General features: G+C 42.9%; 2 protein-coding genes across 6 annotated transcripts in view; one reads left to right on the forward strand and one right to left on the reverse strand.

Moving 5' to 3' along the window:
• MAST2 (microtubule associated serine/threonine kinase 2) overlaps positions 1-5,972 on the reverse strand; it is a 192,297-nt gene extending 186,325 nt beyond the window's left edge. For 3 of the 4 annotated variants that reach the window (XM_017824607.1, XM_017824606.1, XM_017824614.1), the window contains exon 1: positions 5,769-5,951. In XM_017824607.1, coding sequence (XP_017680096.1) covers positions 5,769-5,936 — 168 coding nt within the window. In that variant the 5' untranslated portion in view covers positions 5,937-5,951. Of the gene's footprint in view, positions 1-5,768 lie in introns of all 4 variants that reach the window. The other variant, XM_017824605.1, reaches the window with a different exon arrangement.
• A 9,517-nt stretch (positions 5,973-15,489) lies between these two features.
• LOC108502160 (riboflavin-binding protein) overlaps positions 15,490-17,712 on the forward strand; it is an 11,964-nt gene continuing 9,741 nt past the window's right edge. For both annotated transcript variants that reach the window (XM_017824782.1, XM_017824781.1), the window contains exons 1-3: positions 15,490-15,554; positions 16,428-16,582; positions 17,302-17,401. In XM_017824782.1, coding sequence (XP_017680271.1) covers positions 16,444-16,582; positions 17,302-17,401 — 239 coding nt within the window. In that variant the 5' untranslated portion in view covers positions 15,490-15,554; positions 16,428-16,443. The remainder of the gene's footprint in view (positions 15,555-16,427; positions 16,583-17,301; positions 17,402-17,712) is intronic.

Below are 17,712 nucleotides of genomic sequence, written 5' to 3' on the forward strand. Positions count from 1 at the left end.
TCTTTTTTTTTTCCCCCAAAAAAAAAAAAAAAAAAAAAAAAAAAAAAAAAAAAAAATTTAAAAAATCAAAATATAACAACAACTTGAAAGGTGGAATAAGCTTTCTAACCTATTGCTTATAAGTACTTTTGGACCAATTTGCATGATTTTACTCATGTATGGAGTAGAAATATCCACATATGCATAATGTTACAAAACCCTCTCTCAGATGACACACCCAAGTGTGGTAATGCAATCCCCAAAATTGTAAAAAGACAAGTACCAAACAATAGTGTAGAAGCAACCCTGTCTGTGATCACACTATTCCAGATTGCTGCCAGAAAACTACCTATTTTTGGCACACACTCCAAGAGCAATCGGGGGGAAGAAAGCACAAAGTTCTAGAAGCAAAAGGACTCTGTGTCTTCTGTTCCAAGCAAAGCTTGCTTTTACATTTCAAATACTTCTACATGGAAAAGAGATCAGATAGTAGAGAATTTTTACTGCCTGAGCTAGCATAGGCATATTCCACAGCTGAAAGTTGGACATTAGACAAAGCACGTGTTGAAATAAGATGTCATTTCGTTTTCTAACTGCGGGAATAATTAAACATTGGCAGAGCTTTCAGAGGAGGTGACAGACACACCACAATCTAAGGCTAAGATAAGATCAATTTCTAAGAGAGATGTTTTAATTTATTTTTCACGAAAGCTCCACAAAGGGCACACGTGGGGAGATCACACTGCATAACCTCAGCAACCCATTTTGGTTTGGGGACGTGTAGATCTACAAAGTTTCAAACTCAGGTGGAGAAAAGGGAATACTTTTGCTACTCTCAGAAAATTTGTAGCACTACAGTTCCAAGGGACTGTAATTGTTAAATTATTTGATTGTTAGTCAGTGAGTTACCTTGTTCAAAGCTCAGGAAACACTTTCTATCCAGTGGAGAAATTACTAAATGTACTGACTGGGGAACATAGATCTCCCTTCTTCAGGCACATCAAAATTTACAACTGGAGATAGTCTGTTGGCATCAGCTGAACATTTCCCATACAACAAACAGAAATGCAGCAGGGGAGCCTCCAGGTTTGGCAACATTTCAGTCCAGCTCTTAAGCAGCAGCAGCTGAGTTAAACTTTATATATGACAAATGGTCCATCCAACCCAAAATCCTCCCTCTACAACTTGCAGTCCCTCTACCAGCCCCCTGGACTGCTTGTTGAGATTCCACTACTGTTTCCCCCTTCACCTCTTATTAACCAACAAAACCACAAAGTCATGGAATTTACTCATAAATCTTTTCCTGGCCATCCACACCAAGAGGAGCAGGAAGCTGCAGGAAGTGAGGGGAAAATGCTGAGAAGCATGAGATCTGTTTCTGTTCCCTCACCTTGTCACATCTCTGAGCAAGGCACCCCTGGGTACCACTGACTAGTTCCCTGCATGCCTTTAGAGCAGGAAATGCCATTCAGGGATACTCAGTGTTCAATATTCTCTATTTTTACTCTTTGGATTCTCAACCTTCATCCCCCCAGACCTGTCACTATGCTTCAGCTCTCCTTCTATCTGTTTATTCTCCCCCTGCATTCAGAAGAAGATAGGATTTAGATTTGTTAGGGGCAGGTTAACACCCACTCTTCATGCAAAAAAAACTTGTAAAAATAGCAAAGGCATTCCCTACAGACAAGGAAAGGGAAGCATCATGCATTTGCCCAATGCCAGCGTTCTCCTAATTGGTAGTTAATCTCAGGTGTTTTCCTCAGTGGATTCCATCTGCCTATTTAATTATCTTCGCTCCTAATCGCCTCCTCCGAATGATTTTTGCATCTATTACATCCTTTGGGGGGAAAAAAAATAAAAAATACATGCACTGCCTTTTGCATGACGATCTACCTCATTTAAAGCCTGAGTCCTTGCTTGATAGTAGCAAACAGCAACTGCTTCCCCTACCTACCCCCTCTAGACCTACCCTAACCATGTACACTTCCATCATAACCCCCTATAGTCAACTCTTCTAGAAAGTGAAGACTCTTTTCTATGAGAACTTTGTCTTCCACCTGAAGTACAAAAATGTAAATAAAAGCACACCTTGACAAATACTGGCTATGATCCATGTGAAGTCTTTCACTATAAATATCACGATGTCTCAAAGTAATTACGTAAGCGTGAAATGGAAACAGCCTAATGCTTGAAACACGTCCCTGGATGAGGGTGGCTGACATTCATAAGAAACGACCACTTTCACCTCAACTTCCCATTTTTCTCCTTCAGTGTAGTCAGCAAACATTTGATGATTAAGCTGATCTTTTGCAGAAATCCAAGTGGGCTGTGTTTGACAAAGACGCCGTCGCTCAATGAAACTGAACTGTCACAAGATAAGAAGGACAATTCAATTATGAATTAATAACTGATTAACAGGAAATAAGTTGGAACAATGGGTCTTTTTCCCCCAAAAAAGAAGGGTCACCAGTGGGGCCCCACAAGGACCTTTTCTGGGATCAACACCTTGCATGTTTTAAAGCAAAATCTAGCAACAAGGCTTAACACTTACATGACAGAGTTTGCTGACAATGCTTAAAGTTATTCAAGGTTGCAAAAGCAATGGCCAAAGATCTAAAGACCTTAATGATACTGCTCAAGTGGGCTGTAAAGTATCAGATAAGATTAAATGTAGATAAATATAAAGTGAGGAACAGTATTAAAAAAACCCTAAATTTACATAGACAATGACAAATTCTGAACTAGTTATTACCTCTTAAAAGAGTGATTGTGGAATTATCATAGTTCCACAGAAGTGCCAACTCACTGCTTAACGACCATCAAGAAAAAGCAAGCAGAAGATTAAAGAATAAAACCCAATATACTCTAGAAGTTTACAGGGTGGCATACACTGAAATACTGTAGCCAGTCCTGCTTATTGTAACTCAGCCCTGTTCCTCCAATTCCTGCATCACTGTCTCCAATCAGGAACACATTAGCAGGAGATGCAAATAACACAGCAAGGGCAATGAAAGGAATGGAGCCACTTCTTTCTAAAACACCCCTGGAGTAGTCACAAACAAGGGATGGTAAATGAAAGAAAAAGTCATCAACCCACAAGCCATGCAGAATAACATGGATCCTCTTTTTCACTGCCTCTTCCAACATAAGAAATAACAAACAAGGCATGAAACCAAGCAGGCAGAAAGTTTAAAAACAAACAAAAATAAGTGTTTTTTCCACACAAAATGTGTTTGAGCCTTGCAACTCGGCCACAGGATGTTGTGGATGCTACAAGCATACACGGCTTCAAATACTGATTGGACAAATTCACAGAAGAAAAAACACACTGGGGGCTCTAAAAACAAACATCACCTCTAGTTCCGGAAACCTGTGAGCCACAAATTACTGGAGGCTGGGAGAGGCATTTCCTCAATACACACTATACTCTTCTCCAAGCATCTGCTTTTGGCAGCTGGGAGAGGCAGGATACTGGGTGAGAGGGATCTTTAATATGACCAAGTACAGTAATTCTTACATTCTTACGTAACTCATAAAAAAGTGAAAACATTAATCGCATGTACATCGGAACTATAAGCAAAGCACAGCAAAGGACCAGATTTTTGAAGGCCTAAAGGTCAGTACCATGATTAACTGTTGCAGTCACAGTTTGATAAGGACTTTTTTTTTTTCCCCTCAACACTAGAGTAGCTTAGCCTCTCCCAACCACAAACTTGTGCAAATGTACGGCAAACAAAGAAATGTGAATTTAATTCTGAACCTTCCCTGCAGCTGTGCACACTGTTGCACTGGCACAGCTGAGGGCATGTTACAGGCTTGGAAACAATTGGGCTACTTAAATCAGAAGTGGCCCCAAAGGAAATACTTGTCAAGCTACAGGCTGGATCAGAGGAAATGGAGTATCATTCTGCATCTCAGAAGGCCCTTTTTACCACATCCACACTCTCACCTATGGATGTTTAAAGAAATAATGTATTATTGATATTAAAGACAGAAACGCTGAGTTTGTCCCGTTTATTACATTTGTCCAACATATCCATTTATTTCCAGTTGTTTACCACATTTACAAAACATCAAATTAAAGACAAAAGGGGATGAGGGGTTCTCCTTAAAGGCTGGAGGGCACCTCAGACAGGATGGGTAGAAGTCTTCTTAACTTTAGCTGAAAAACTCCTCAAAGACTCCATCACACCAAATAACTGCCAGCATGGAAAGATTTGCTCCTACAGGTCACATCAGGTCCTAGTCAAGGCACCCAAGCTAAAAACAAACTGGCACTATCTCCCATTAAAAAGCCTTGTGCATCTCAAAACCCACCATTTCTGAACTCGAAGCCTTCCCAGGTTTGCAGTGGTGATGTTGTTTTGGTGAAGCTTCCCAAGTGTTCAGTAGACTGCGCGATACGTGGCATGTTCTGTGTGCCCGATTTGTAAGTTCAGTTCACAACTACCAAGGACGGAAATAATTTCCTTCCATTTCCACGTCAGTGTCACAAACAACACGTCAAAACAGCACAACAGTACAACAAACACCTTGTCACTGCACTTAGCAATAACTCTACAAATTTCTTCCTTTAATGGGCAGCTGGGAAGGTACTAAGTCACCTCTTCTGATTTCAGGGTTATTTTCTTTTTCCTGAATAAGGATCTTTGCATTCTTTAATTGTTCCAGGAAGGGATAAAAGGAGCAGCATCTATCTATCAACCACCTGGATTAACAAGGCACTAGAGAATAAAATAAGAGAGTTTTCTTCTTCCAGGGCCCAGTCTGAGAAATATATATTCAAAAGATATCCAAGACAAATACTACTCAAAGACAAAATACAAGTCTCCTATAATTGAAGGCAACGTAATGCAGCTTTCCTAGAAAAAAAAAACTCAAGAAATTATTTTTAAAATAGCATGAACCTGTGCAACAACGTAAATTTAAGACACCTTTTTGACAAAGAACCTAGTTTTTCGCTTTTGTCCAAAATACGGCAAAACAAAGCAATGAATTACTGAATCCTGGGAATCTTCATACTTGTGACACTTCCTCCTACTCCTCAAATAAAAAAAAATAGCATTAATTATCACCTACATTTTTAAACTGCTAAGTGTCATCCCTCGTTTTTCTCACTTGTAAAACTAGGAATATCAAAACACACCAAAACAAAGTGTTAACAATCCTAAACTTTGGGTTAGGAGGTCTTCAGTATCTCACGCCCAGAAACCCTAAGCAGCAATCAGTGGATCCTATTTTTTGGGGGGATGAAACAGGAGAGAGGATGTATTGAACTTACACCCTCTCACATGTATCAAGCCTACGCATTTTCAAGTACCTGCAAAGGTACGGTACGTTTCCTAAATAAACCACTTCTGGAACTGAGCCCTAAAAAATGCTGGGAAACGCATCATAATTATCGCCGCGACTAGGAGTGACCTACAGAGGGTTACTAGAAAGACGTATTCTGTAATTGTTAATACCAGCAGGCACGTAAGAGAGGCTCGATTTCACCGCATCCTCCCTCGCTCCTTCACGGGCGCACCGCGGCTCCCGCACCGCTCGCTCACGCCACGCCGGCAGCACCGACACGGCACCGCCGCCACCCCTCCCTGCTCCGGGGGCACCAACCTGCGGGAGCGGCGGGCGAGGATTCCCGGGGGATGCCGCCGCACCGAGCGCCGCCGCCGCTCCCGCCCCGCGCCCGCTCCCCGCGCCGGGATCCCGGCCCGGCCCGGGACAGCGGCCCCGCCACGCGGGGCGCGTCTCCATAACAACGCGACCCCCGCCCCGCGTCCCGGCTTTACCCGCTCCGGCGCCCCCGCGGCCCGGGAGTCCTCCGGCTCCTTCCTGCCGCCGCCCCCCAGCAGGGCGGCTCTGCGCTCCGCCGCGCTGCCGGACACCGCCCGACCGGGCTCCCTCCGCGCCGGCGGCGGCGGCGCCGCTTTGTCCCCCCGAGAGCGGCCCTTCCTCATCGCGGCGGCTTCTCCTCCTCCTCCTCCTCCTCCTGCTCCTGCTGCTCCCGCTCAGCGGCGGCGGCCCGGCCGGGCGCCCATGGCGGGGCGGGCGGCGGTCACGGAGCGCCGGGGCGGCGCGGCGGCCGCGGGCACCTGCGCGCGGGGCGCGCGGGCGCGGACATGCCGCGCGCTCCCGCTCCCGCCGCCTTTCAGCGAGCGCGCCCGCCGCGGCGCCGCCCCCCCCGCCCCGCGCGCCGCCGGCTATCGCGAGAGCCGCGGGAGGAGGAGCGAGACGCGGGGGCGCTGAGGGAGGAAGGGCGGCGGGGCCGCCGAGGGGCGAGAGGGGGCCGCGCACGGAGCCGGGGCAGAGCCGGGGACACCTCGGGGACACCCCGCAGGCCACGGGCTACCCGGGCGGCTCCGTGCGGCACGGGCTCTGCGCCCATGCCAGGGCTGCCTCGCAGGAGGAGGCTGGGAGGCGCGGGTTGAGGATGCAGCATGCGGGAGTGTCACCCCGGCGTGAGGGCAGCGTTTGTGCCCCACAGGATCTCAGTCTCCCTCAGTGGACATAGTCCAGAACCGTCTGGACGCAATCCCGTGCCACGTGCTCTGGAACTACTCTGCTTGGGAGGGGGACCTGCGGTGCCTTCCAGCCTGACCCATTCAGTGATTCCGTCGTTCCGTGACTCTGAATCACAGAATGTTTCGGGTTGGAAGGCACCGCAGTGGCTCATCTGGTCCCACCTCCCTGCTCAAGCAGGGTCGTCCCAGAGCACGTGGCACAGGATTGCGTCCAGACGGTTCTGGAATATCTCCACTGAGGGATTCCGCACCCTCTCTGGGCAGCCTGCTCCAGTGTACGGTCACCTGCACAGTTAAGTTCTTCCTCATGTTCCGGTGGAACTTTCTGTGCGTCGTGCTGCCCCCATCATCATGATCCAGGATCAGCTCGGGTGTCCAGCAGCATTTGGTTTCCCTGACAATAAACTCTTAATTGCCCCTAAGAACGTCGGGTGGGCACAGGACCTTCCCGGTGGTGCCACCCGTAGTCGGTAGCATGGGGAAAATGCCACACTGTTCCTCCAGCAGGATGCAGTGGGATCCAAGCCCCAGGCCCCGCAGTGCTGGGGTGACTGGAGCATCCCCCATCCCACCACAGGAGCTCAAACCTGCAGGGAAACATTCACCAGCTGCGCCACCAAGCTCTACAGCACACTTACTGTGGGGCACACTGAGGTGTGGTTCACCATCTTCTCGGTAGAAAAGACAAACCTTCAGAGATTCATTACCTTGAGGAGTAACCAGAGCACATATCATCATCTTGTGTTTCATCTCAGTAATTCACACCCTCTCGGCATTTTTGTCTTCGCAAATTATTTCCTGAGGGTTTAAGTTACCAGTTTCTGCATTCGTTTTTCACAAAAGCAACTTCAAAGTTGCCTTTTTTTTTTTTTTCACCATTACATAGCCAGGAACCTTGCTGCTGCTGCAGAAAAAACAACTCCTTCTCCCTTTTATAAGTGCTGAAAAGCCTTATGCATCTTCAACCAGGAAACCTGATGTATAAATTTTTTATTAATTTTGTACAGAGACAGACAACAAAAATACACTTCCCAACGATTTATTGAGGTAGAAGAGTGGGAGCATTATTAAGTACTTATTAAGAGTATTTAAATGCTTGCTAAAAACTATTTCAGGATGCTGGTTTAGTCACAGAGATCTTTTTCCCTCATAATTGTATATGATAGGGATGGACAACCATGTGGAACTTCCCAGCTGGGAATCCTGCTCTAACTAAATGTAAATAATGCAAATTTATGGAATCTTGGCATCCTCGTTAGTGGGAGTCTATTAGGATGGCACAGTGCCTCATCATAATTTGGCTGGATCTTTGCCCTATTGCAACATAGATGCCAATTAGTCATCTGTTGGTTATGGCCTGTGGGACACCTTGCACTGGCTCACACCTCTTCGCTGCATGTGCCAGAAAGGAATTCATGCAGGAAGAAAGGAAGAAAAGTCACAATGAGGATTTGAATAACATTACCTGTCTAAAGTATTAAAAAAAATAAACATATTAAAAACAAATTTCAGTTGTTTGTTTTAGACAGAATTGCAAATAATTGCCTTCTGGTTCCATATTTTAATCAAAAACTTTAAAAATCTCTTTCATCTCCACAAATCAAAAAGCCATTTGGGGGTTAATAGGGCATTTTACTTGTGAAAAGATTGCATTTGGTTTGCTTCTGGCATATTTCCTTCTCTGTTTAATCCCTGTTTAGTATTTTGGACTCAAAATGTCTTTCCGATATTTTTGAAATGAAAGAACAGTGAGGTTTCATGTTGACGGAATAGGAAAAATACTCATTTTACTGGTTCTCCCATAGTTTTTCCATTCAAACTCGTCACTGAGTATGACCTGAATCTGCAGCCCAGTCTGAGTGACCTGATTTTTCTTTTCCATATGAGCTAGTTTTCTGAACTTTTTTTTTTTTCCAGCTTTAAATAAAAGTAAACGAATCATGAGAGGCTTGGCAGGGAGAAGGGGCACAGATGAACAAGGCAGAGCGTGGTGTGATGCCACGCCAATGCCCATGGTGTTTGTCAGAAGAGTAATTAATAAAGGCTTATATTCTTATGATTCTTGTGTTATCCAGACTGCCCAACACAGAGCAGGGGACCACAGAGAGCCTGTGTAGCTCACGTGCTGATACTCAATTAATGCAGTTTCTCTCTGCAGTTCCAGATATTTCCTTCCCTGGCTTCCACCTTCCACTTTCTCCATTCAAAGAATGTCTCAGCATGCCCTTCTGATTCAGAAGGAATTATGCTATCAGGAAGAGTTCCCTTCCATTCTTCTCTAGCTGGTTTAAAGAGACTTTGGTAAGGCAGAACACAGAGTCTAGTCCAGCTTATCCCATAATGTTTTCTGAAAAGATATAAATTCATCTGCAACATTTTTATGACTGCCGAGCACACAGCTACAGCAATAATTCCTGGAGCTGGAATAGAGATATGCAGCCTGAAGCTGTGAGGTTAAAACCTCTTTATGCCAAATAGGATAGAAAATGCTAAAAGTCGTTAGGATGCTGCTGAGCAAGAGAATTTCCTCTTAAAAATGAAGTACTTCACTTAATCATTTGAATTCCTATTAAATTCGAACGTTTGGCAAAACTGGTGCCACACAAACCCCATCTGATCACCTGTTTCCGCTGTTTCCAAGGCAGAACTGCATCATTAATGCCACCAAACAAGTATATCACCACGACTTGTCATTTGTCATTCCGCTCACACCGTGCACACAACCTTCGCTCTCGGTATTTCTGCTCTGCGTGAGACAGAGGAAATGTCTTTGGTTGTTCTGCATGTGAGTCTGTCAAGCACCTTCTGTCAGTGGCCCAGTTCTAATGGTATTCACAGACAAGTTTTGGGCCTTACACTGGAATACTAATGTTTGGCAATTGGCACTGTGCAGTCAGGCAGGAAGACAGCACGGCACTGCGGCACGTTGTGCTGGACCTGCGTAGAATGTCAGTAATGACAAGTAATTACAGAGGCTGCACGTCAGTGCCGTGACTCCTGGATGCTTCTCTAACTTCCCCCTCCCCCGTGACAGCATTCTTTTTTCAAGATTCACAAATAAAAAACAACCAGCACGACACAACTAGAGAATACCAGTTATAAGCAAAACAAAAAACAAGGGTAAAAAGGTAGTCCTACAGAGCCCAGCAAGACGTGCTGGGCAAAGCTTTGACTGAGACTAATCCATTACTCTTTACAGAGTGAGGCAGCATTTTGTTCAGCACAGTTCAAGAACCTCATCCCAGCCCTGCCAGGCTGGCCAAGCAATGAGTGATGCCTGCACAGCTGAGGTCTGCAGCCACAGAGTATAGCTCCCCATCATCACCTCTAAGCTCCAGAGAAATGGTAAGAAATGCAGGATTTTCCAAAAGAATGCAGGAGAATTAGTAAATCTGGGACCTTGACACAATCTAGGCAGGATTTAGTGAGGTCTGCTCTTTGAGGAGGTCTGCATTAGACATTTGTGCAATCAATAAAAATACTTACAGTTACACGAGGATTTTTTACAGGAAGGTTATAAACAGTCATGTTTCAAGGCACAAGCTAAACATTAAGGAATTCAAGAGGATTAGGAAGAAATTTCTTGCAAGCAGGTTTTTTCATAAAAGTATATTATACCATATATTAATCCAGTGGATCTTCACTGGAAACTGCCACTATTAGTCAGTCTTAGGGACAGAATAACGAAGTAAACTAACTGGATGGCAGTTAATTTGAATGGCAATTACTAGATCTAAATATAACAAAATTCCAGTCATAACTGTATATGATTTGCTTTCCAATAGTTCTTTTCCTTCTTCATCATGAAGGACATATATCCTTGTTTGCAGTGATGCACTATGTCAAAGTGCCAGCTTTGCACTGCTCTAACCTTGGTTTTGGTATCATATTTGCATCTGGTAAGGAAGTAGAAGATATAAATGTGCAAATATGTAACAGAAGTTAAAAGTATGGCTGTGAGATTTAGGGAGAGCTTAGTGCAATAGTGCTTAACAGCACTTCTTAGCAATAAAAGATCATCAACCACATTGTAGTTTTAAAGAGAGAAGAGACCTGTGAATGTGCTGCTTTCACTGTCAGCTTGGGGTTTTTTGTACAGCAATTGCCACAGTAGGGCTGTTACCCCCAGGTGTTAACAGAGGAGAAGTTACATATGCACATAAATGTGTTTATTCGTGCATATTTCTGAAAGGTCCGAAAAGAGAAGCACGAGTGGGGAAGGGAAAGATACCGGCCAGCAGGAGTGGCATCAGATCCTAACTGTTGTCACCCTCTCTTTGTCACCCAAACAAAGGTGAGTTTTAGGAAGGGCCCAGGGGAGGATTACACTTAGTTGAACTGTTACTTTTGGAAACACCTCCCAAATAGATGACAAATACAAGACTGCAAGCCATGGAAATCCAAGAGGTGTGAGGTGGAGACTGGCACCAGGACACTTGTAGAGACTTAATGTGTCTCCATTGAAAGAGAACAGACAGAGAGAGCACAGATAAACTGAAAGGGATTTGGAAGTGAAAACAATCCTCAGCTGGTACAACAGGGACCAGAGCCATTTGAGGGATGCAGAGAGAGAGATGACTATGTAAATAAAGGTACAGAGTAAAAAAATACCTGTTTCATGAGTGTCGTGGACAATTTTCTAACCACAGATTCATCACAGGACAGTGAGTCAAACTATCTAGTACCAATATGGCATGTATGGGAGTCACAGAGACACAACGTGGACCTCAGCTGTGTCCTCCTTAACATTCATGCCTGCAGTGGTACTAACAGGAAAAGCTCAGCAATGACTCACTTGGTGGTTTCCAGTCACTGCCTTTTAATATGTTGACCAGCGTGATCTCACTGTTACCTTGTGCTTGCATTATTTGTTTTCTCTGTAGATCTGTCGGCTCTTCGTTTTGATTACAAGGTGTTCAACAAAACAATTTAAAAAACCAACACAGAATGCTAACACAATGGGGCTCAGAGGTTGGCAGTTCTGACTGAAAGTACTGCCAGTCCTGCCCTCCCCTGTTTGTCTCTCTCATTGGGATACACCACCTTCTGCCTCCCAGCACCACAAATCTTGTACAGCTGTGTTTTAAACTGAATGGGGCAATTGATTTGGCCAGAAACACTGGGGGCAGGGAGGAGTGCAGGAATTCTTTTTGCTGGATCATCTTCCCCATTGGGTTGGGTGCACAACACCCTGTGGGTTGTGCCAGGGCAGTGGAGGGAAAGGGGCAGCACAGAATCAGGGGGCTGTGGGATGTGGCCATCCAGAATCCAGTATTGGCACCAAGTACTTTAAAACACTACATCACAGCTTTACACATGGACATCTAGGCATCATCTCTACACAAATAATTAATATCCATAAGTTTAAATTAAAAAAATAGTGTTTATAATCCCCTAAGAAGAAAGTCATCTTTCCTAAATGACTGTAGAAAATTCATTCAAATATTAATAGTCTGAATAAGAAACAAGATTGCAGTTGGTTATTTCTGGAGTACAGGTAAAACAGGACCCAGATTTTCTTTGTCACTTGTGAGAGCCCCCATCACACAACACAGTCAGCAGCTACCCAAACCAAAGCCCCTGCTTTGTAGAAAAACTAACAGTAATTGGTAGTGGTTCGAGGAACCTCCCAGTAACAGCCCAGCAGAATGTGAAAGGCAAATGAAAGACTAGGGCAAAGGAAGAGCGTTCTGTTGTGCTTTCAAGAGGTACTTTCAACTCAGTAATAAGCTGAAATAAGTAGATTTTTGTCCCCTTTAATTTTGAAAAACCTAACGTGGGGCTTAAAATGACACTTTTGCAATTCTAATTTTGTTGTTTGGGTTGTGATTTCTTTTAAAACCTACTATTCACAAAACTATCTGCTTTTTTTTCCCCCCACTGACTCACTCTCTCGGTTATATAAAATTACTGGTGCTTTTGTCATTCCTGTGCCCTGGTGGAGAACTAGCTCAGCAACATTTGTATACTCAAACAAAGCAAGTAAGACTTACTTTGTTCCGTGAAGTATTCCTTACGCCGAGAAAATAAAAGGAGAAATCCCAGCCCCACTGAAGTGAACAGAAACAAATCACACCTCAAATTCAGTAGCATTAAGATTTGACCTCAGTTGGTTTTTTTCCATAGTCAGAAGTGCCAGACTGAATCCATCTGGAGTGTCTCCCTTGGCATTCAGCTTGACTTGTGACATGATACATTCAACCGGGACTTGTGAAGATGAACTCTTAGTTCTAAAGTCTAAGATAATGAAAGTCAAGGTTATATACTTAACTGATCATCAAATAATGTGCCCTTGTTGCAACTTTAAAAGCAGTTCTGCAAAAGAGCTTCGCTAAATTAGATAACAACCCATGCTCCTAATTACATTTCTTGTTACAGTTAACAAGAAAAACACTTCCAACCTCTGAGCATGCAGGCTCACGCTGAGACATGAGGAACAAACAGATTAATTTCATTAGCACACATTGCCACGTCTAATAAAGCTATAACAGGCCAAATGCTCTAATTTACACTCCTGAAACTCAGCCTCCCTCCAGTCACACTGTTACACTTTCAGGATGCCAAGAAGGGAAATGGATCTGGCAATTGTCACTGGCTGGAAGCGCAAACAATTTTTCCCTTAACCACATCGGCTTTTCAGATTTACCGAGAATATGAAACCCTGAAAGCTTCCTGCAGTCATTAAAGAGATCTGACTCACAAAAGAGGAATCGCTCTGCTGAGTTGGGAGATGTCAGTTGACACAGTTACTAAACTGATTGCCAGAAGCTGGGAAGTTAGCTACTAGCCTGATTTTTCTAAACATTTTTCCCTTATTTTCTGCTAATGGCTCGTGCTAGAAGGAAGTTGCTCAGGTTAGATGGCTCTTGAGACCTCGTATAGCAGTGTTTGTGGTTTTGGAATAGATGCACCCTTTTACTACTATCACTGGCCAGTATCAATTAGATCATCAGATGATAGTTCATTGTTGTGGTGCCTGAATTGCTGTCTGTGGTGATACCTTAACATCAAGCATGCTTTAGCTCTTGAAAAGATTAATAGAATTTACAGGATACTGGTTAAAGTTAAAATTAAATGGCAATAGGAGTCTTAAAAGTACATGAATATCACTGAGCACTTGAAAAGAAGTTCAATTTTAACAAATAAAGAGAAATGACCCATTCAAGTATAGGAAGGGGTAAGAAACTTCCTTGAACAAATTTCCCAGTGTAAGACATCACACAAAATAACTAGCAGAGAATACTTAAGGAATAAACAATCGAGATTCCCTTCTCAGGAGATGAAGATGTGTAGCTAGAAGCTCCTTAGCCTGAGCCTCCTAACATGTATTGCTAACCAGAGCCAAGTCTGGGAAATCACAAACATATGACAATTTTCCTTCCTGCTGCTAGAAACTCTGCCTAATCTCCCAGCAAGTGGTCCCATTTGGCTCATACTCAAAGGCTGAAAGCAATCCCAGTTTCCTATAGCTTAATATAATTTGTATGCCAATTCAGCAAGCAGAGGCATTACAAGAGCCCTCCTGGCACAGTTACACCTTACCCGTGTCCAGGTATTTTCCTCAGACCAGGCAGTGCTGCACAGAGCATGGGCTGCTCCTGTGCTTTTCACCAGGCTGGCCAGCCCCTCCACCCATGCCAGTGTTGGAAGCGAATGTTCACATTATATAGTGAGCTTTATTTTGTATGAATACACAGACCCAAGTGCTGAGCAGCAGGCACGAATCCCTCACATTACAAAGCAGCGAGGAACTCCATGAATTTCAGCCAACACTAGATCGAGCCACATGAGGTGAAGGAGTGGGTAATAAGCCGTTAGATTTACTTCAGTTTCTCCCATAGTTACTTTATGCCTTTTTAGACTTGCCTTAATTAAATTCATTCTTTAAACTTGTCTTAATTAAATTCTTTCTGGAACATAAATATCACTCAGTTTCCACTGATCTGGAAAAGGCTCTTTTTAGGCCAGCAAGACGTTGTCCTTGAGGCATTTCCTAGAACTAGGATAGAAATCAGTGCTTATAGCTTATAAAGGTTGTTTTGTTATCATGCTCAGTGATTTTGCTCAATGAGAATCATACCACACTTCCATTGTGCCAATGTTTGTATTTTCAAGAAAAAAGGTTAGTAAATAATGGCCCCAGAGTATTATCTGACAAGCCAGTGTTCTATTCAAAACAGGAAAACAACAGATGCTGCTTTCCTTATGCATCTAAATAATCACAAGGTACTGAGTGGTGCTGCTCTTTACAGTACTCAACAAGACAATCTGTGAAAGTAAGTGCAACTATTTGTCATCACCACGTCTACCTTACACCATGATTTATGTTTAGATGCAAATCCTCTTTGCAGAAAGCAAATCTCCCAATGAAATCCCATCAAGAACCACTATAAGCCACTCAATTAACAGTTTCTTGTAGTGCTTGTGACACTGGCTGTAAAGTACATATATGAGGCAGGTACAGCAACCAGAGTAAACAGCAGCAGGTTATGAAGGGATCTTGTGAAGAAAGAGCAAAGACCTGGGAATCAGGAGACCTGGACTATCTTCCAGGAGAGGCAGTAAAATTACTGTGTAACGAGGCAAGCCATCACACCTATAGGAAAAGTTAAGCCAGTCAGGTTGAAATAAGAAGAATTTAATGTCTTGAATTCAGTGAAGCCTGAATCAGTGATAAGAGCCCCGTGAAACTGTTGTGGAAATTAATCTAATAATTAATAATACAGGGAATCATTGAAAAAACAGGCAGGGGGGTTAGTGGCATTTGGATTATAGGAGAGCTGTTGTTTTTCTAATCCTAACCCCCATTTGTACTTTCCTCTTTATCATGTCAACGTTTGCAAGCAATAAAAGGGCATTATGTGCTGGTCATTGCATCTGCTCTTGAGATAAATCTGTGTTAGCATTCCAAAGGGTCAAGGAACTCTTCCAGGGCAAACAAATTCTGGAGCACTGGTGCCAGATGGTGTGTGTATATAAAGTGGAAAATGAGAAAAGCACTTTACTGTGTTCCTGTTCCAGGGAGAAGTATCACCCAGGAAGACAATAGAAGAGGTGAGAAACTACTGAGAAATTGAAGAGACAGTTTTCTTCTTCTCTATCTGTTGTGTTCTTTCTATCTGAAAAGTATAGGTACATAGAGGAATGGCAGTCCTTATTCAGGAAAAGTTATTCCGAAAAGTTATTCCAAAAAGTTAACAGGAATATTTGACTAAAGAATGAAGGGTTAAATTAGTAACATATATAAAGAATTTTGCATTGATTTATGTAACAGGTTCTAGATTTATCTGTATAGCTGGCTAATATATAGTCTGTGTTTAGAGAAATTTTATTCATAAAGACAAAACATTTTTATCTTGCATTTTTGACCAAAAGAAGCAGAAAACAGTGGATCAGATTCTTAATTATAAATAAGCATATCTTCAACAAAGACAAGTAATCAGTGTAATTTATCCAGCTCAAGTGCTCACCACTACTAGCTCACTTGCAGCTGTATTTGTTGTGTAATTTTCAAGTGTGTAAAACAACTCTGCAAATTTTAAAACTCATCAATATTTTTGTCAAATCGAGTGAAGCAGAGAAATGTCTCTTGGAAGGGTTCAAAGATAACTCAGGTCAGTCTAAGAAATTTAAAGTAATTTTCTTAAACACTGAAAATTATAACAAGTTTTCATAAATAGCCTGAACTATGGATGGCCTTTATCACTTGCCACCACACCTCAGAATTAAGTAGCAAAAGTGTAAGTGTTCAGTTATAAGGAAAGAAGGAGAATGTATGTCTTAATGTGTGTCTTAATATTTCTGTGTGCATCTTTGCTGAACATATTTTACTTGATTATATATGTAGCTTTTTAAAAGCAATCTTTATTTTCATGTTATGGCTTCTCCTAGAGAAAAGGTTACAAACAAAGACTTCTCTCCATACAGGAAAAAGAACTGGACAATGCTCAGGTTTGCCGTCACCCTCTTTGCTGTCATAACGTCATCCACCTGCCAAAAATATGGATGCCTGGAAGGGGACACCCAAAAACTGAAGCCAAGTCCTGAGTCAGATATGCAGGAGTGCACTCTGTACTCTAAATGTAAGAGAGGTTTAATTTTTGCCAAATATAGTGGAGAAGCACAGCGTTGTACACACTAATTGTTTTGGCAGTTCCCCTAATTTCTCAAAAGTTTGTAAGATTCAGTATACATTGTATTTGAAAAGCTTCCTTCATTGGCATTTTGCTGCATGCAAACCAAGAGTAAGATTCTGGGTCTTAACAAAGTCAACTGCAAAACTTCATTGACTTCATTTCTTTTCTTCTAAAAATCTGATGCAGTTTGCCTCTCTTCTAATCCCATCTGCTTAAAATTGGTTAGAGCAAAGCTGAATCTGGTTTATTGTGATTGAGTATAAAAATTAATTGTAGCAGACACGAAATGGGAAAGGTTGAGATCAAAATTCTATTGGGAGAAAAGTACGGTACTTATTACATTTTTTCAACTATTTGGTTTATGTTTGATAGTTTTCAAAGTGAGTATCTCTTGGGATATAACGTCTGGCAGAACACTGGTAAAATTCTTGGGGCTCTCTGGGCACACCTTGACAAAGCACTGTTGGTGACAGTCCACCTCACCTAGCACACAGCTATTTCCAAACCCAAAAATGTCAGAGCTTGAGTACATCTCCTAGTTAGCACTAAGATTTTACCATATTATGGTCCAAACCAGATTAATCTTACATTTTGAGTCGTCCGAATACAGTATTAAAAAAAAAGAAAAAATCCTTATTTCAAAATCTTTGTTTTATCCCCAACAGCTTCGTGTTGCTATGCAGACTTCACAGAGCAGTTGGCTCACTCCCCAGTAATTAAAGTAAGCAACAGCTACTGGAACAGATGTGGGCAGCTCAGTAAATCGTAAGTGAGCTTTGAAGTTGTCTGTGTCCTGTTTCCATGTGTCTGTGCTGTGGCAGCCACACAGCTGCTGGTGGACACCAGGTTCCCCCAGAGATTATGTCACCCAGCCCAATTCTCATCATCCTGTGTCTACACCTTACCAAATCTTAATTTATACTCCTTATGCCATTTTATCGTGAAAAAAATATGTTTTTTTCAAGTTTGCTTTCAGCATAGAACGAGGTGTAGCCATTGTAAACCCAGTAGGTAACAGCCACACCACCCCTCTGTGGGTCTCCAGCACAACCATCACCCACCAGTGAGTGTGATCA

Source organism: Lepidothrix coronata, unplaced genomic scaffold (assembly GCF_001604755.1).
Source record: "Lepidothrix coronata isolate B3197 unplaced genomic scaffold, Lepidothrix_coronata-1.0 Scaffold112, whole genome shotgun sequence".
Taxonomy (NCBI): domain Eukaryota; kingdom Metazoa; phylum Chordata; class Aves; order Passeriformes; family Pipridae; genus Lepidothrix; species Lepidothrix coronata.